The following is a 21,008-nucleotide window of genomic DNA, read 5'->3' on the forward strand; positions in this document are numbered from 1 at the left end:
CCAGAAAAAAACCCTAAAGAAAGTACTGTATAAAAAGATTTTTAAAAAATATTCAGCCAAGCAGATTATGAGGTTTATTAAGGATGCATTTGCAGCTTTTATCATATATTGTAAAATATCGCATCCAATCTATGAGAGAAAAACGAAACTGTAACGAAAAAACCATGCATATATATATGCATAGTATGTATATTCCATATACTTGTACGATATATATATATATATATATATATATATATATATATATATATATATATATATATATATATATATATATATATATATATATATATATATATATATATATATATACACACACAAGTAATTGTTGTTTTTTTCCCCTAGCTATTAATTATTAAGATATCGACAAAGTAAAATAAAAAAAGAAGACAAACCAGCAATTTTTCTGGTTTAGTGGCATAAAATAAAGAATACAAACTTTAATACAACAGTGTAAGAAATGGTAATTTAAGAGAAATAAATAAGACGCTTACGGGTCACATCGCTCGCCTGAGCAACAAAAGGTCAAAATTTGATTAAAGTGTTTATAAAATGCAATAAAACATGTCTAAATAAGCAATCTTGCTTGTAGTTCGATTCGCTAAAATATAACACGCATTGTTTGACTTTACCCCATTTTCATACCAATTTAACACAAATATCTTGTTATGAAAAACGTAAGACGGTGATTGATTTCTATATAATTTATATGGTTTTTTTTTCTGTGTTAGTTTTTGAAGCCCCCATTTCTGACCACGCACGCCATTGTCTGATAAAACTATTGCAAACGTTATGTCGTACATAATGGGTTGATCGGTGAATACGAATTTAAATACAGTACGGTATTATAAGGATTGGTTTTTACTAACAAAGGAGAACCAACATCAAAGTTATCTTCGTCGTTTTCGATAACCATGACAATTCGAGTTACAATGTATGTGACAGGATCATCCGGAGCAAATTTTAATTAGATATTGATTTGGAAAAAAAAGTATTCAGTATTTTATTTTTTATGTTGATTTTTAAAAGCATATAATTTGATGTATGGAAACAAGGGCGGGTGATCTAAGGTTTTGAACCCCACCGGCACATATAATTACATATTTTAATGTGAATTTGCGATGCAAAATGTTATAAATATATTATAAATATCAACTGCGAACTTGAGAGAGAGAGAGAGAGAGAGAGAGAGAGAGAGAGAGAGAGAGAGAGAGAGAGAGAGAGAGAGAGAGAGAGATGCTTTTTTTGTTTTCATAATTCATTGCATATTGACGTGTCTGTTTTGCTGCTACACACAGAAAATCTATTTTAAAAAAAAATGAAATCTAGTGGTAGGAGGTGTTCGATTTTCTTAGAAGAGTCACGTGAATTGGTCACTTACTTGCTCCATAGATTTGATCGAAAGTACTCGAGAATCCCTATAATTCCCTATAATATTTAGTAACAAATATGATTCATGTATCATATAAATAATGAGCAGAAGACTATACTATGCTTTCTGTGTCTGACAAGATATATACACAAAGTGACATTTACAAAAAGGGGGATTCGATTTTTCTAAATAACTTTCTATTTTCATAAGATTGATCGGGACATCTGTAATATATTTTCTAAAAATTTAGGAGAAAGTTAACATGTTCGACATGTTTTTGTTTTCAGCAAATCTCATGATATAAAACATGTAAATAAATCGGGATCGACATGTAATAATTCCCAACCCCGCGATTCAGCGCGAACACAACAATGACTTCGATCAGAGAAAAAATAGAGCAATTTTGCTCAATCACAGGTAAATTTTAACCAAGACAACCAAGTAAAGATCAAATATTTAATCCTGTGATACAAAGCATCAATATTTTCATTTTAAACTTACGGTTTAGTGTTAACTAATCGATCTAGAGACCTGTAGACTCGTTTCAATTGATTTTCAATCTATATATTCACCAACTCTTTGTTTTTAAACATAAGATGGAACCATTTTAACAAGAGATTAGACTTTTGGTAGTTGTGTCAAACAGCAGTGTGACGTATGCCTGTCTATTTCATTGTTGTCCACTCAGCGATGGCTGTACGACTAAGCAATCCATGCTCATTTCACTCGAAACCAGCGTCATTTTATTATTAACTTGTTTTGATCCAAGAAAAAAAAGTTACCTCCTATGGAAAGTATATGGTCATCTTGAAATGGTTCAAAGTCAATATTGTTATGAAGAAACTATGATACCAGAGTATTTAGAAAACGGTCATTGATATTTTTGTCTGACTGTCAGTCATGTTTTCTATAAATGTAACAAATCAAACAAAAACAAAACAAAAGTTTTGTACATAAGAAGCTGAGTCTGACTTTATAAGAAATGCCATTCATTTGTATAATTACAGTCTTATAATGAACGTTATCTTTAAAGGGGCTGATCAAGAGGTTGGTAAAAATCTTCTAGAGGCATGTAATGGGAACCTGGAGCTGGCTATAGACATGCACATGGACAGTGGTGGACCCTCTGCCCCACCCCCAACAGATCAGGGCGGGGCATCCGCCCAACCCAGCCAGCCTCTCCCCAGAGATTCAGAAACATCCTCATCAGCACCCATAGACTTAGAGTAAGTACAAAGCAAACTTTTTTATTCTAAGAAAAACAACTCAAAGAGGATATTTTGAAATAGTCTATGACCCTTTGTATCTTGCACACTTAGTTCAGGATACTTTAAGGCAGTTAAATTGATTGGATATTGGTGAAATAAAAACCCAGAAAAATTGTAATCTACAGTGTGCATGTTTCTTGATATTATGCAATCAGTCAACTACTCTAAACATTAGATAAGATAACGATTAAAGGGGCATGGTCATGATTTGAGCTGAAAAATTTTCAAATTTTACACCATTTTCAATGTCGATAATGCTTCACTGGAGTATTTTTGTTAGTTATAATTTGAATATCATTTGTGGAGTTATATGCAAGATTTAGATCTTGCATATATGCAGCATATTATTATCGTTTAATTACCATTTAAACAAATTTTGTATATATAATTTGTTCAATAAAACTAACAAAAAATACTCTGTTTCGACCGCATTTTTTCCTAGCTGATTTGTTCGGTCAAATCTTCACCTTGCCCCTTTACATATTTAAAAACCTAATTTACTCATATTCTATCAACATTTTTCATAAATCCATACCATAGTATCTTTTGATATTTTTTTGAGATTGAAGGACACCCACCCTAAGTTGAAAATGAAAATAAAAGAGATTTTAAAAATCTGAATATACACCGCCATATCATATAATTTTCTTAAAGTTAAAAAAAAAATTCATTGTGTTTAAAGGGTCCTTACACCATTGAGTTGATATAAAAACCAGGCACATTACTGTCATTAATACCTATCTAATGGACATGGTTTTCTTAATGAAAAAATGGAATTCAACTTTCAGTGATGATGTTCGAGCTCCTATACCTCAGAGAAACGAGACCCTGATCGAAGATGTCCCAGCATTTGGTAGGTACATGCTTTTTATAAAATCTGTTTAATGAAAAATTTGAACTTACATGTAGCCAATGACATTTATTTAATTTGAAATCGTGGAATAAAAATGTCTGATACTCAAAACTATGAGAGTTTTAATTGCTTTATAAAATAGTAATGATGTATGGAAGAAAAAATGATATACGGGTAGGTCATATGACAATAATTACATTTTTTAGTGTCTTTGTAATAACACTACGAATTGATTTTGCTAGTAGTTCAATACTCTTTATCTATGATGCAAAAAATGTACTGTTGAGGCACAAGTAGGGTTTACAATCATACAAAATAAGAATTTTGTAAAAATATCAAGAAATTTATATTTAATTGTTGAATATTGTATAAATATATGCAGTAAGGAATCATTCTTTGAATGTTATAAGGTGATCATTATTCCTTTGGGCTTTATTGGAATTTGAACACGCCCCAACCATCTATAGTCATCACCTCAAGAAGAATGATTCCTTATTCTTTAAAAATAATTCAAGATTAGAGGTTTATGAAATTGTTCATCTCAGTTATGATAAACCCAGTAAATAAAGTTATACTCACTTATTCAATGGATTAATGTTGTGTAGGGTTATCCCATGATTTTGTTATGGAAAAAGATTTTCATCCATTGAGCCCTGACCAGTTGATAGGAAATGAATAACCTGAGAACTTCTTTTGATAAAAGAGTAAAATTTAGAAATACGCTGAGTCAGTTATTAATTTGTGAAAAAAATCAACTCCTGCCAAATATTAGTACATGTAGTTTTACAGCAGTTTATGACATTCATTAAAATTTTATTAATTGACATACTTAGCATGCAATGGTTTTTGTCTGACACAAAGTGTTTATATACCATTGTAAGTATATTATATATTTTGTGTTTTCAATATTTGGCAGAAATTTATTTTTCAACTAGTAAATGTGGATTTGAATTGCGGTACTGTATTTCTGAATGTACCCACAGTTGAACATCAATATCTCGAACACTGATATCTCAAATACAATGGATAATTATGTTGAAGTGATTTGTAAGTCCCAACCGCTTATTTTTAAAGTATTTTCACCCTTGAAATCTTGAATACTCAGATATTTCGAAGTTTTGAAACAGTCCCATTTAGTTCAAGATAACGAAGTTTGACTGTATTTACATACATATGTCACTTGTTTAACATATGTTCATGATTAAGTAGAAGCAGCCATCCACCAAGTTTTCTAAATCTACAGTAATAAGAACCATGTGTCATACACATACGTTTACAGAAATCTAATAAATTCAGTTGATTTAAACATATTTTTATTGTACAAAAATACCATTGGGATTGGGCACTAGTTCCATAACTTAGATCGCCCTCTCCCAATAAATACAGTTGATTCTGACACAAACTGTTTATAGACCAAAACAACAGATTAAGTTTAAACTGACACAAATTGTATACATGTATATGGTAATACAATGTATTCAGTTTATTCTGATATGAAATGTTTATGGATAGTTATGAAAAGTTTGAACTTGCATGTAGGCAATGAGATTTATTTAATCTGAAATATACATGAAGTTCATTGTGGAATAGAAATGTCTGATACTCAATATTATAAGAGCTTTAAAAATAGTAATGATGTATGGAAGAAAAAATGATGTAGGTCATATGACAATATTTACATTTTTTAGTGTCTTTGTAATAACACTATGAATTGATATTGTATTGTATTAATAGTTCAATACTTTTTATCTGTGATGCAAAAAATGTACTGTTGAGGCACAAGTCGGGTTTATAAGCATGCAAAAATTAAAATTTTGTAAAAATGTCAAAAAAGTTATATTTAATCAAACAATTGCTGAATATTGTATAAATATATGCAGTAAAGAATCATTATTCCTTTGGGCTTTATTGGAATTTGAACACGCCCTGACCATATATAGTCGTTTGACCTCAAGCAGAATGATTACTTATTCCTTAAAAATAATTCAAGATTAGAGGTTTATGAAATTGTTCATCTCAGCTATGATAAACCCAGTAAATAAAGTTATACTCACTCATTCAAATCAATGGATTAATGTTATGAAGGGTTATCCCATGATTTTGTTATGGAATAAGATTTTCATCCATTGAGCCCTGACCAGTTGATAGGAAATGAATAACTTGAGAACTTCTTTTGATAAAAGAGTAAAATTTAGAAATACACTGAATCAGTTATTAATTTGTGAAAAAAATCAACTCCTGCCAAATATTAGTACATGTAGTTTTACAGCAGTTTATGACATTCATAAAAATTTTATTAATTGACATACTTAGCATCCAATGGTTTTTGTCTGACACAAAGTATTTATATACCATTGTAAATATATTATATATTTTGTGTTTTCAATATTTGGCAGAAATTTATTTTTGAACTAGTAAATGTGGATTTGAATTGCGGTACTGTATTTCTGAATGTGCCCACAGTTGAACATCAATATCTCGAACACTGATATCTCAAATACAATGGATAATTATGTTGAAGTGATTTGTAAGTCCCAACCGCTTATTTTTAAAGTATTTTCACCCTTGAAATCTTGAATACTCAGATATTTCGAAGTTTTGAAACAGTCCCATCTAGTTTAAGATAACAAAGTTTGACTGTATTTACATACATATGTCACTTGTTTAACATATGTTCATGATTAAGTAGAAGCAGCCATCCATCAAGTTTTCTAAATCTACAGTAATAAGAACCATGTGTCATACACATACGTTTACAGAAATATAATAAATTCAGTTGATTTAAACATATTTTTATTGTACAAAAATACAATTGGGATTGGGCACTATTCCATAACTTAGATCGCCCTCTCCCAATAAATACAGTTGATTCTGACACAAACTGTTTATAGACCAAAACAACAGATTAAGTTTAAACTGACACAATTTGTATACATGTATATGGTAATACAATGTATTCAGTTTATTCTGATATGAAATGTTTATGGATAGTTTAATCTGACGTGTACTGTTTATAGACTTTTAAAATGGATTCAGTTTCAGCCCAGCACTTGGAGGAGCTCACCCACCAACACGACAGTGGTTGGTCTTTCTTGGTCACTCTCAGCTTTTAGTGTCCTCCTTGCATGATTAGAAGATGCATCAAAGGGCATTTCTTTCTTCGTGCAAAACAATGTCTCATGCTTTTAAAACTCTGAGTTTTGGGTTATTTTCTTTTTAATGTCAGATCTATGCTTTATTATTATGCAATTTATTTTGCTGCCTTATGTGTAGTGAACCATTTTCTAAAAATATTTTTAATCTATAATACATTTGATAAAGATTGCTAAGATTTTTAATTTTAATATATAGATGTTGTGCCGAAACTGCATTGCGTTAAGTGGATCATTTAAAAGATTTCAATGCAAAGTGAATCAAATGTCACGTGATATGATCTTTGTAGGATGCACATGTCTGAATGCTTATTTGTGCGATATTTTGGAAAATATTTCAGCAAGGTAGATTCAAAAGTTATATTTTCTTTAACTAATCATAATTTACAATTTTATTCAAAGTTATAGATTCATTATCATAAAAGACATGAATGTGTTTTGTACAATTATTAGATTAATAACTAAAAAGAAGAATACAGTCACTTAGTTACCAAGGAGAGAAAGAGAAAGAAAGAAAGAAAGAAAGAAAGACATATTTTGAACCAGACAATTCTCCAGACTTGATTTGTTACCATATTCTTCATTTTTCATAATATTCATAAGTCATTTGTTACAATTTGATTTGTTATCAGTCTTTGGAGCAAGTCATTTTTTCCATGATGCCATTTGGTGTTTTTTTCTGACACAATTAGGATTAAGGAATTGTTATAAGTCTGTCTATAAACAATAAAAGATTGCCTTGCTCTTTTTTTGTGTATAGGTCCCATACAATATCAAAATTGTTGAAAAATTTCACGCTATTGTGCCACTTTACATATCTGACTTTTTTGTGGTATCGACAGATTTTGCAGTGTTGCAATTCTGACAATGTTCTATTAAGGTAAAATTAATGAATAAACTTGCATTAATTCCTGGAAAAAAAACCCAATGACTTTTATTGCTATATTTAGGATTTACCATAAATTAATTTAATGAATTTCATTATTTAATTTAGAATGTACCGGTTAACAACTGTTTTGTATTCTCTGTATTTAGGTTCTTCTTTCAGTAAGTACTTCTGTCAATGGAGTTTGTTTATGTGAATTACACAGTGTAACTTTAGTTGGGTGTATACATGTATATTTGGTGTTTTGCTGTAACAGTATGGTTGCTGGTTCCAGTTTCTTCATCTGTTGTTTTACGTTTGGATCAAAAACATTGATTCTACATTGGGAATCCAAGTATTTTCAAAAACTGTTTTTGAAAATGTATTACCGTTATATACAAAGTATACTATCAAATATTCTTTAAATTACACAGTTCAATATTAACATAAGAAAAAAAATATTTATTGAAATAAATTGTCATTTCAGGATTATTTTCTTGTGAAAATATATTAATTTATTTATATGTTTATTATTGAGGTTTTCATGAATCAAAACGAGAATCTTAAAATGTACACAGACAACACACGTGTAGTAAATATTTTCCTAAATTTATAAACTATAAATAACCTTTTCTCTGTAGATATATTTTACATTATTCAGTCATTGAAATTCATATTTTGAGGTAGAGGGAGTAAATAGAAATTCTAATAATACTCAGATTTTTAGGTTAAGTTTAAGTTCCAATTTTCCTTACAAGGACAAAAATGAAGGCAATAAGGACAAAAATGAAGGCAATATTGTGGCATACAAATACTAGAATATACAATACCCTGATATAAGAATGTATAAATAACATGAGGTAGGAAGGATGAAATGGAATTGTCTAAAAAGTTCACTCTGTCTCTAGCTGTAGCTGCAGTTGAAATCATGGATGAAACACACTAGTCCTGTTCATCAACAGAACCATCATCTGTGTTTGTCTTGAGTTCTTTGACATCGTCAGACATTTGGGTGTCATCGTTTGTATATCTTTCCAAGTCGTCATCATTCTGCTCAATTTGTTTTACTGTGCTGCCAAAATTTAAATCTTTCATCTGATTTACATGTCCTTCATTATCGTCATTAGAATCATCACCACTATTGTTATCTTGTTCAGTGGGGATGTCTGCAAGGTTCAGTCCATTTTGTAGAACACTTGTTTGTTCCTTTGAATCTTCTCCTCCTTCATCAGAATCTGATTTTAACTCAGGTCCATTAAAAGTTGTTTCTTTGGAATCCGATTTGTCTTGTCCGCCATTTTCTTTGGAATCCGATTTGTCTTGTCCGCCATTTTCTCCCATTCCACCACTCTCTGTACTGCTAGAACCAGGATTGTATCGTTCTGGAAGATTTGTCGACGATGACTGAATGTTGTTAGTCATTTCATTGCTGTCGTTTTCTTTTGACTCGCTGCTCCCGCCGCTTACTTCTCTGGAGTTGTCGCTCAAAAGTTGTCCTCCCATGTCGTCTGCTATTGCTCCATTCCTGATATTTCTAAACTTGAATAATCTTTTTTCTAAATTTTCTTTGAGGTCTTTCATGTTTTTCACAAAGAAAATTACTATTTTATTTGGTGCATCCTTGCTTGGCATGTATCCATCATTTGGTACTGTAAATATGTACAATGTAGTGAATTCATGTGCATTTTTTTCCCATTGAAATACGTTAATTGAACTTTACCATATTGAAACTATTTTTTTTCAAGAACAGTCAGATTAACAAAATTAAGTATTTGAAAGGTGGAACCTTGATCTATGTACCAAATGAGTTAAATTGAAATAATGCTGTTTCTGAAATTAGTAGACATCCTATCCAGAATTGTTTTAATTAGTATCATGGTCTAAACAAGCAATCTTGCTCTTGGCGCTTTTTGGGGCTTGTTATGCATATATTTATGTGTTGTAGCACATAATTCAATGCTGTTAATAAATATCATATGTGTTATATATAAGTTAACAAGAAATAAGCCTCCAGTCTTAATAGTGTTAGTTCAAATTTTATTTGGTTATTATATTATTATTAATATACACAGAACTTCAAGAAAAATATTAAAGAGTGAAAGGAATCAAATCTGATAGATGTTAGTGTTAATGAAGATTCTTCAAAATACTTGGAACCCAATGATGAGTATTTTATTATAACCCTTTGTTAAATGGATTAGAATTTTCAGCACCACAGTCTATCAGAAAAAAATCCTTCACCTCTTCATCAAATTGATTAATAGACAAAATGAATACATTTATTTACACTGAAACATAATGCATTAATTTTGGATTGTCAGATACAAAGGCGCTTCTGCATGCATTATATAGAGCTATAATGTCCTTGTATTGAAACGTTAAAATTGAAAATGAATACATTTCAAAATAATAGATTCAGTTGGCAAATAGTGCATTTCAATTATATCACATGGAAGATACAATACAAACGGAGTCAACATGTCATGCATTAGTTAATTTCATTGTCCAACAAGGCATGCAGTTTCCAAAAGCTTAGTCGTAAATTTTCATTTGATCAAGTTGAAAACGAAAGGAATTCAAAATGAATTTATTAAAAAAAAACAAGAGTGCTAAATGTTTCAGAAAATATAATTAACGTTTTGTTTCTAATATCCTTCATATTAACACTATATTCTCACAAACTAGTAATGACGAAACGTTGTATTTTTATGTAGTTTTGCGTGGACGCCGAAGACAAGCACGGTCTGTTTTTGACGGTTTTCGAGATTTTCAAGCAGAAGCTAGTAAGTACAGAAATATTATCTTGTTTCCATTTCATTTTCACTTCATATTAAAGACACCCATTATATTCTATTTGCTAGGGCCGAATTGTTAAAAAAGTTTCGTGCTTGATTCGCTAGATATTATATATTGACTGGGATACCTTTAGTTGAAGGACGATGCATGTTAGAAGTGGAGGTAACGTATGGATCGAAATTCGAATCTATTGCCGGCAGTCGCCGCCCAAGAAGTTCCATGACTCTTCTGTATGTGTCTTGGTCCACGTTTCCATGGCGATGGTCATGGACGATATTTCGATCGCCGATCTTGTGCACGTGGAAATTGCCGTTGGGATGTGTCACTTCATTCATCTGCTGACTTCCTGAGCGAACGGTGTGATCGGCACCAAGTTCTGGGAAAATACTTCTCCCGTCAACCTTAAACATCTGTCCGGATACGGAGCGCACTGATGGATCACCGTCTACACGCATTGTGTGGACTGCGTGCCCATGTGAGTGGCCGTGACCATCATGACTGTGTCCATCATGCGCGTGTCCCATATGAGTGTGTCCATGTCCGTCATGTGCATGTCCAATATCTGAATGAACATGTCCGCCGTCTACCCTCATCATTGTTCCAGACACAGATCCTGTCAAACCAGTCCTTGCTCCTGTGACACCGGGGGAACTTCCACCTCCAAATCCAATTGTGACGGCTCCATCGCTCCCTGTGTTATACATTCTGGTCACTGGGATCTTCACGGTTCTTGTTACGGCGCTTGCGCGAACATATGGCTCAGGCTGGCGAATATTTACAAAGACTCTCTTCATTGTTTTTGTACCGTCAGACTGTTTGGTGTAAACTCTGATGACCCCTTTGCCATTCTGTGAATGTGTTTGAACTTGACCTCTCTCTGCTGCTGGATCGTAGTCTAATGGCCTAGCATGATCTGCTTCTTTCAGTTTACTGCTGATAGCTAAGAAAATTTTCGATGGTCTACGGTTCAATGCATTATTTGTAAAACGAATTTCTCTTGGTTCATTTATAAATGGCTGGGGCATTCTATTTATTCTCAGGTCCATATTTTGAGCATCCATTTGGTTATCAATCATTCCTGCTCCAATTTGATTTTCGATGTTTCTACCAATATCTATGGAGCCATCTGGAATGTTGATATTCATTTTACCAGTTGCGTCGCCTTGCTGGCCAACAACCCTCTCTGAAGTGACCACTCCATCTTGAAGAATCGATTTAAGGATTGTCTTCAGACCTCCATTTTGTTGTCCTGTCTGTACAGCGGTTGTTGCTGCATCAGCAGGACCTTGTCGAATGTGAACACATATTTTCTTCAACCCGTGCATTTTGCCAGATTTGTGGAAAAGTTCGATGACTCCCGTTGTTGCAGGCTGCGTAGAATCGGACCACACTTTCACGTCATTTGGTCCCTTTATGTAATTACCCACTGCAACTCCATCCACTCCAGCTGGACTGCCATCCATAAGATGTCCCTTGCCTCTGATTGACAAATCCACAAAGCCCCCAGAAGATGGAGGGGGGTTTACAAAGTTACCTGAATCTACAACAGGTCCCAAATTTAGAGAAGTTTGGTCCATAATGGTACCCACACCCTCTTGTTCACCCATTACAGTTGAAACTACCCCAGTAGGAGCATTCTGTTCAAATTCATTTGGTCCGTAACCTGGAGTTGGATCCATTGTTCCTGGCACTGAAGGAACGTTCGGTGTGAACTCATTTGTTCCATAATCCTGAATTGGAGGCACAATGTCTGGCTGAGGAGGGATATTTTGGTTCATCTCATTTGTGTAGGATTCGGTTGGATAGTTCATATCTGTTGCAGAGGGACCATTGTTTTTTTCGTAACCTTGAGTTAGAGTCATTGTATCTGGTCCTTGATTATAATTTTGCTCATATTGGTTGCCTTCATAGTATGGAGTTGGTGTAGGACTTGGGATTGCAGGTGGTTGAATGTAGCTGGCTTCTGTTGGATCTATTAGTGGAGCTGCTTCAACCCTTATGCTCTCCATACCTGGGGGTACATTTGATTTAACAAAAGTAGGTTCAGGAGTGGTAGGGACTTCAGGAATGAATTGAACTTGATCCCCAGGAAACGCAGAATCCCGATTCCCAGGATATCCTCCTGTAGGAGTTGGAACTCCTGGATCTCGCCAGATTGAATCACCTGGTAGTGGTAGGTTATTATTACTTTCCATGAAAATGTCACCGACAGGAACATTAGGCCATTTGGAGGGTCCTTCTGCTGGACCATTTGTATTGTCAATATTGAATCGATTGATTTCCCCACCTGTGCTTTCTGACAGAAGCAAATCTGAAGTCAGACGCTCAGAATTCCGGGGATATTCATTGTCCAAAATTGTAGCGGCTTGTATTTCGTTTGAGTCTTGTCCACTTGAGTCGCTTCCTCCTGTTTGTGATCCCATCTCTTGTGAATCGTCACCAAGGTTTTCTTTGCTATCTGAATCAGTTATGTCTCCATTGTTGTATCCAGCGTCCCCTTCACTTGAGTCACTATTAGAAGCTCCAGAACCAACTGTGCCTACTTGTGCTCCGTAAGTCAAATCACCCTGCCTGTCTGTTCCTTCTCCAGAGTCGCTACTGCCTGTCCCTTCTCCAGAGTCACTTCCTGTTTCCATGTTATTGAAGTTAAGTATTTCGTCCCTTGTTGTACCTTCCTCTGAGTCATCGCCTTCTGCTCCTGAATCAGCCATGTTTGTTTTCTTGGCACAACGACTGCATTTTCTCTTTCCACCAGATCCATCCATTTCCCCTTCGCTAGAGTCATCGCTGCCTGTTCTTGAGTTTGAGTCATCGCTTCCTGTTTCCATATTGTTGAAGTCAAGTATTCTGTCCCTCGATCCATCTATTTCTCCTTCGCTAGAGTCATCGCTGCCTGTTCCGGAGTTTGAGTCATCGCTTCCTGTTTCAATATTGTTGAAGTCAAGTATTCTGTCCCTTGATCCATCTATTTCTCCTTCGCTAGAGTCATCGCTACCTGTTCCTGAGTTTGAGTCATCGCTTCCTGTTGCTGATCCCAAATCAATCGTACGTGTTCCAAGTCTCATATCATCTATGACTCCGTCGGAAGAGTCATCGCCTCCTGTTCCGAATTGCATAACATCTATGGCTCCCTCGTTGGAATCATCGCTTCCTACTCCTGCTCCAGAATCACTGCTACCTGAATTACTTGATCCTGTTTCAATTCCTATAACACCAACAGTTCTGTCGCTAAAATCGTCGCTTCCTATTCCTACTCCAGAATCACTGCTTCCGGTGTCAGCTCCCATTAATACCGTAGCCCCTTCGTAAGAATCGTCACCTGTGGTTCCTTGCTTATTCTTACATTTGTTACAGTTTTTGCCCTCTGAAGAATCGTCCCTATTGCCGTCCCCAGAGTCACCGTCGCTGCCTCTCATATCTGCCATGTCGATGTTTACTGACCCGCCGCTGTCGTCTGACTGAGATGTTTGACTCCCGCCATTACTTGCATCCATATCGTCACGTGATTGTCCGTCATCACCTTGATCGTCTCCAGTCGTACTCGATCCGTCGCTCTCACTAGTATCCCGTTTAGTTATATGATGGACGCTCAAACTAGATGATTGCTCAGCAATAACTACAATAAAGATAATTTAGCACTGAGTTTCTTAGATGATATTTTTAAAAAAAAACCAAGAGTGACAGATGACTACTTTTAAAATTGAATGACAAATTTCATTAGCATTTGAATTTCCACACTATCCATAGTCTTTTTTCCACTCGAATTTTTAATTCGGTTTTGTTAAACACTTACACGCAGCGAAAAGAAAAATAAAGATTGCGGCCCGGAGAGGCTCCATCGGGATAGTTACTCTGAAATGAAGAGACAAACATGCAATGTTCAGAAGAAATTACTGTTAAATCATTTTAATAGATTGAATTAATTGCACATTATGGAATTCTTACATTTCAGTATCAAAACTCTATAGTCCGATTAAGAGTGCAAAAACTTCTAGTTGTTGATTTATTCTACATGAAAAACCTATTTTTTTGTTTACCTTTTCAGTTAGGCTGTCTTTTAAAGTAAAGTTCTAAATATTTTACAATAATTTCTTTCAAGTTATGAATTATCAAAAGAGACTGTAAAACTTTAGATAAAAGATCTCGGCGGAAAGAATTTAAATATGTTATTTATATGCAAATATATGATTGGAGTCCATCACCATTTTACTAAATCACGTGTTTTGCTGCCTTTGTTATAGGGCAGCAGGAGGCAATGATGAGACAAGGGCCCGGCTCATCCTTCAAGAAGAGGACCCTAGAGGACTTGTTCAGGCCCCCCATAGACATCACATTCAAAGGCACATTTGCCAGTGTAAGAACATTTGCTTCAAGTTTTGGAAAAACACTCTCATATTTATAGACCTAATGTTGTCCTAGAAAAAAATCTTACGATTGAATATTTGTTTCGCTTGTTGATTTCTTTCGGCAAAACCTAGTATACATTATTCTTTATTATCCAATTTCCATGTCTCGAGGAAATACCGAATTGCGGTCCGTTCCTTTTAGTTATCTATGTTGAACCATCATGCTTGATATTAAATTTCGTCGTCAGGCCCGAGAAGCGGGTACAACGCTAAAGAAATACGTGATGGTCAATGTTCAGAATGTGAAAGAGTTCGTCTGCCAGGCGCTGAACCGTGACGTATGGAGCCACGACGGGGTCAAGGCCATTGTCAAGGACCATTTCGTGTTTTGGCAGGTAGGGTTATGGTTATTTTGTATACAATTTAGCCATTTTCTGCTTAATTTAAGTTGTTCTTTGTAACAAACAGTATCATATATATTTGCAAAAGGTTTGAGGCACTTAAAATAAATCTTAAAGCTAGCTATTTGGGTAATTAAACGGTAATTGGTTAAAAAGAAAAAGTCGATCCTTATCTTATTGGAGGAGAGTTAAATAATAGTTAAAACCATATAACTTTGACAATTCTAACACACTGACAACGAATTGAAATATCTTTCAATAAATTTTAATTCAAAATCTTTAAATTTTAATTCAATTTCTTTAAATTTAAATTTAATTTCATTAAATTAAATGGTGTTTTGCAGCTTTATTGAATGTTTACACAATTTTTTTTAATCATAAGTATAAAATTGTCAAATTTAATGGAGCTTAACGGATAGTAGGAAAAAAGCCGAAGGTAAAAAAAAAGTTCAAACGATGTAATTAATAGATTTACATTTTGATATTTATGAGATAAAAGGGTAAATAAATAGTAGAAATACCGTTTCAAGCTTCCTAGAAATCCAATATGTCCACCAGCCAGCTGAATCAGGAGTAGAATGGTTCCCCGGCCGGCCCCTCTCGGGCAATATATAAGCTCTCCATGGATCAGACCCCTAATACATCATGATAATATATTACTCTCCGACTTATTAAAATTCACAAGTCTTTAGGGTGATTTCAAGGTACGCTCTTTGAAGTTGGGGATTCTCTCGGCTTCACCCTGGGAGGAACTGGCCGTACAAGAGTCAGAGTGCACGTTGTTTTTCACGTGGACAATATTATTGTTAGTTAAATAAGGCCGAATTTTGCATATTAAACACGTAATATACATAATTACGTTTGATTTCAATTATGTAAAAAACACAAACCGGAGAATTCTCACTTCTGTAGGACTATCAATCTCGTGTGTATATACGCAGTCCTCTTTTTATAATTCATCATGCATATGCATTTTTGTTTTTGGATTTTGTAATGGAATAGACAACCTACGTCGATGTGTCAAGGCGTTGCTTTACGAAATAGAAAGTGTATGAAATCCTTGAAATATACATGTGTAGATACATTTTAATGCTTTAATAACCACAATAAATATTGGTGTTATCGCGTGAAAATAACCTGTAATGATTGATTTATATAAAAAGAGATAACTAATTCGTCTTAGATATAAGGTCTTTTATAAGTCGTGTTATATGCAAAACCTAGTTTACTTGAGTACATGTACTTTGAATTTTGAAATAATAAAAATTATGTTGTTTTCAGTTTTATTTCAAAACTTAAAGAGACTGAGTTTAAAAAATAAAATTAAGAAATCGTCTTGGTAGAACTATCTTGGAAATACATGTACATTGCATTGAAGAGAATTAAAAAAAATATGGAGATGGAGAGAGATTCGAAATGAATGCATGCGTTGTGAAACGACTTCCCCTGATTTAATTGACATTTAATTAGAGCGGTCGCTACCTTGTATAAATAAAAGCTCATTGTCTTATGTACCTCTGTTAACAAGAAAATGATAAATTGAGAAACTTGGTCTTAAAATATACCCAAGTTTATTGTCCCAAGGTACATGTTTTTCGGACAGGTTTTGAAAGCTTGATATTTTATGACTTATCAATAATTTTTGATTTGACTAAAATTCTTCGTCAATTTCAGAGAAGTTATCGCCGCCAACATTATGAAAGAGTATTGACCTTATATATTTAACGAGATGATTTTTAAAAAAATTGAAATTTTTGCCACCTCAAAGCAATTTATCTTATTTTGATAGTTATGAATTACAGTAGGTTAAAAGTTTGTTTTGTTATTTTTTTCTTTTTCGAATCTGGTGTAAAACGTACTTAGTTGACGATGTGATGTATATAATGGAACTTGAAGCATCGGTCACGCCTTAGGACATACATGTATACCAGTAAAAATTAATTAATGAAAATACATACAAATAGGCAGTCGTAGCTTTCCCGCAAACATTAACGTTTAACTATTTTATTCACGAGTCTTTTCATAAATTATTCACAATATATTTTTTTTAATTTCTGTCTATTTATTTTAAGCCTTTGATATTATTTTTTATTAATAGTTGTAACTTTTTAATAGCATGTATCATTCTTCGAGGAAATGTTGATGTAGGAGGTTAAAATGCCGATGATGATCTGTTATGTTAACACTAGTTTTGAATCTTAAACTACTTCAGAAGGTTTTAATTGTTGTAGAAAATTAAAGAAGAATTTAATTTATTTGATACACGTGATTGAACTGAATAAATCAGTATGATTAAAGAGAAATTCAACATTGTTTATTATATCATAATAATAAACATGATAGAATTGTGGTTAAAAAGTAAAATGTATATGGACATGAACATAGATTAATTGACGAATGGATTATTTTGACTGTGTACTAGGTTTATCATGATAGCGAAGAAGGCGGGAAATTCAAACAGTTCTACCGCGTGGAGGAGTACCCGTATATCGCTATAATTGACCCGAGGACAGGTATACTCAGAACCTGATAGATCTTGATAAAGAAAAATAAAGTTACTTTTTTTCACATGATACATGTAATTTTGACCAAACAAATTGACTGACATTTATTTCAGGAGAAAATATGGTCACGTGGAACAGAGAATTGGACGCCATGACTTTTTGTGATCTCGGTAAATAGAACATAATGGCCATTTGTACACCCAATAACCAGTTCAGTCTTTCATTCAGACAAAGTAATTGAAATCTTGTTACTATTTTCAGTAACTCAGTTTTTGGCAGAGCATCCTTTTTCCGACGATTCGTTCAGCGAGTCTCCACCGTCAAAACGAACAAAGCGAGTAAGAAGAACTATATGCATGAAGTAGTCACCTCGTGTGCTGATCTGTATAAATGAATTCGGAACTCTTTAGATGACCCGGTTATTTATTTATTTAATATATGTAATAGTGGTTAATGTTTGTAAAGTTGTGATTGTTTCTGCAGCATCAAAATTGTTTATCGACTTTACTTCATGTAAATTAATACGGCCTGGGGTGGGGTGGTAGGATGGTATAAAGATACATTTTGGCGATGTGTGTAAGTCTTCTGTTTCCTCTTTTTTTTTCAGGAACATAGCGTCGTAGACCTCAGTGAAGATGATCAGATACAGGCCGCCATTAAAGCCTCGCTCGAGGAACCGCGCAAATCTGTGACCTACATTTCGGATAGTGATGATGACAATAGTGACGATGATGACGTAGAAACTTTTTCAGACACGGATAATGATTCGCAGTCCTCTCCAGTGAAAAACAGTCATTCTAAAAACGACTCTAAAATTGCAGTGTGTTCAAACAGTAGTGGACCGTCCTGTTCAAACAAAACAGAAACTACAGAAAGTAACGAAAACTGTAAAAAGTGTGAATCGAACGTTATAGAAAACGGTGTTTCCAACTCTAGCTCAAATTCTAGCACTGAAAGTTATAAAAAATACATCGGAAAAGAATCAGGTATTCATCGGTTTGCTTTTGTTTTGAATTTAGTGTCATTTTACTTAAAAATAGCATTTTACAAAAAGGTATCATGTACATTGTACTATTGGCATTTTATACGTGAGATCATCAGCAGGTGAAACGGTTATCTAATTTCAAGAAATATCTTTTACAGATCCTCAAATGTCCATCATGATTCGTTTCCCGGATGGCAAACGGCAGCAACTCACGTTATCCTCTCAGTCCAAACTCATGGTAAGTTCTTAGCCTCATTCCAAACTCTTTGTAAGTTCCTAGCCTCAGTCCAAACTCTTGGTAAGTTCCTAGCCTCAGTCCAAACTCTTGGTAAGTTCCTAGCCTCAGTCCAAACTCATGGTAAGTTTCAAGCCTCAGTCCAAACTCATGGTAAGTTCTTAGCCTCATTCCAAACTCTTGGTAAGTTCCTAGCCTCAGTCCAAACTCTTGGTAAGTTCCTAGCCTCAGTCCAAATTCATGGTAAATTTTAAGCCTCAGTCCAAACTCATGGTAAGTTCCAAGCCTCAGTCCAAACTCTTGGTAAGTTCCAAGCCTCAGTCCAAACTCATGGTCAGTTCCAAGCCTCAGTCCAAACTCATGGTAAGTTCCTAGCCTCAGTACAAACTCATAGTAAGTTCCTAGCCTCAGTCCAAACACTTGGTAAGTTCCAAGCCTCAGTCCAAACTCATGGTAAGTTCCTAGCCTCAGTCCAAACTCATGGTAAGTTCTTAGCCTCAGTCCAAACTCATGGTCTGACAGTTCCAAACCTCAGTCCAAACTCATGGTCAGTTCCAAGCCTCATTCCAAACTCATGGTATGTTCTAGCCACAGTCCAAACTCATGGTAAGTTTCTAGCTTATGAACAGATTAGACAAAGTTTACAACAGACAGGGGTCACTAATGCTTCACTTGGTTTTGTCGAATGTGATATGGCTACCATATTAGTTTCAAATTATTCACCTTTAGGCAATTTTTGCCTCTTATATTTATCGCCTTGGATATTCGCAAGAACTTTCTCAAAAATGACACCTACTGAACCATTTACTTGTACATTAGTTCTTGTTCTTTCGGCCATCTTTTTAGCAATGGATTATTGAAGCTTTCAATTTTAGATTGTATTACATAATTATGAAAACTGGTCACTATGAAAATACGGATAATTTTGTCTTATTGAAACCTGAGAATAGTAGTATAACAGTGTATACGTATATATGTATAGGTCATTGAATATGCATTGCTAAATATAGAATTGTATTTGCTGTAGGCACTAGTGAAGTATGTAGCGGAGCAAGGATACTCAAACGAACGTTACGAATTGCTCACGAATTTTCCCAGGAAGAAACTGTCTTACATGGACTTTGACCTCACAATTCAGGAAGCGGGTCTGAATGCTCAGGAATCGGTCTTCGTTCAGGCCAGGTGAACAGTTAGCTAATCAATCAGGTAACAGAATACAGGTGACAAAAAATAGTAATGTTGGAGTGTGTTGACCGAGGCATAGTGACAGTGATCTCATTAGATGCCCGGATCATTGCCTCAGAGGGCGAATTGTTGTATGGTGAATAAAACAAGGTGCGTGCAGAAGCAGGCAGTCAGGATGCAGAGTGATGAAGTATATTGTCAAGCCTATTATGCAGTTTATGCCCTATTTCCATATTTAAGGTTTGGGACAGTAGGGCGTTAAATGGTGATTATTCATGAAGGTGTTCCTTTTAATTCCAAAATAAGATAGAGCTCATTATTATTAATGAAGAACCTGTACTGTTAATAATGAGTGTATACCATGCTAAACAATTGCTCTGGTGTCAATAACATGCAAGTATCGCTCAAAAACAACGTGCAAGACTTGGTTTATTATTGAAGCCACTCAAAACTGTTCACGATTCCAGTGTATCAGGACTTGGACTATCTTGGCCAGTACCTCACTGTTTATATAAGAAAATGACTTGTACTTGTTTCCCTCAAGCTATTGCGCACAATAACTCTATGTGTATTTCAGATTTTTATATATTTATATTTGATAACGATGTATATTTATTAACAATGATAGCATTTGTGTATGCACCAATAGTGTGAGCGGATGTTTATTTTTGTCTTTATAATAAAATTCTGACTACCATCTGTCAACTAGTGACGTCTTATTGGTGGAAAGTTATTCGTATAAATTGTGTTGGTTTTTTTTTTCTTTTTAGTTTCTTTTGTCTTTCATTAAAAAAACTAATATAAGTAAAAGCACAATAAAGTTCATGTTTTCGACATAATGGCGGAATGTAACTTCAAACTGTCATTTCATACACAATAAAAACAGGATCCTATCGTAAGGTTGTACATAAGAGCAAAGCTGAAGTAAACAATACCTTTTCGTACATGTATTATAAACATTTAATTTAAAATCAGTCAAATTGTCAATTGAAATTTGCACTGATGTATGAATCGTATTTCTATACAACACAACGGATAGTTTCAAA

The 21,008-nt window shown here is 34.3% G+C and overlaps 2 protein-coding genes across 4 annotated transcripts; one reads left to right on the forward strand and one right to left on the reverse strand.

The window, feature by feature from the left end:
- The first annotated feature begins 1,714 nt into the window (after positions 1–1,714).
- LOC128158526 (UBX domain-containing protein 7-like) lies at positions 1,715–20,661 on the forward strand. Of its 2 annotated transcripts, XM_052821396.1 has the most exons (13): positions 1,715–1,789; positions 2,406–2,598; positions 3,429–3,493; positions 6,530–6,574; positions 10,225–10,293; positions 14,548–14,660; positions 14,901–15,047; positions 17,476–17,566; positions 17,671–17,727; positions 17,819–17,895; positions 18,165–18,543; positions 18,701–18,780; positions 19,805–20,661. In XM_052821396.1, the coding sequence occupies exons 1-13, from the start codon at positions 1,744–1,746 to the stop codon at positions 19,961–19,963; spliced, it is 1,521 nt and encodes a 506-aa protein (XP_052677356.1). In that variant the 5' UTR covers positions 1,715–1,743; the 3' UTR covers positions 19,964–20,661. The 2 variants fall into 2 exon arrangements, with proteins under 2 accessions (XP_052677356.1, XP_052677357.1); XM_052821397.1 differs by lacking the exon at positions 6,530–6,574.
- On the reverse strand, positions 6,847–17,457 carry LOC128158525 (uncharacterized). 2 transcript variants are annotated; one of them, XM_052821394.1, is made up of 4 exons: positions 15,575–17,457; positions 14,100–14,158; positions 10,434–13,922; positions 6,847–9,159 (listed from the first exon to the last, which is right to left on the reverse strand). In XM_052821394.1, exons 2-4 carry the CDS (start codon positions 14,143–14,145, stop codon positions 8,453–8,455), a joined length of 4,242 nt encoding a protein of 1,413 aa, XP_052677354.1. In that variant the 5' UTR covers positions 14,146–14,158; positions 15,575–17,457; the 3' UTR covers positions 6,847–8,452. The 2 variants fall into 2 exon arrangements, with proteins under 2 accessions (XP_052677354.1, XP_052677355.1); XM_052821395.1 differs by lacking the exon at positions 15,575–17,457 and having other exon boundaries at positions 14,100–14,528.
- Positions 20,662–21,008: the final 347 nt, after the last annotated feature.

The sequence above is a fragment of the Crassostrea angulata genome, chromosome 8 (assembly GCF_025612915.1).
Source record: "Crassostrea angulata isolate pt1a10 chromosome 8, ASM2561291v2, whole genome shotgun sequence".
In the NCBI taxonomy this organism is placed as follows: domain Eukaryota; kingdom Metazoa; phylum Mollusca; class Bivalvia; order Ostreida; family Ostreidae; genus Magallana; species Magallana angulata.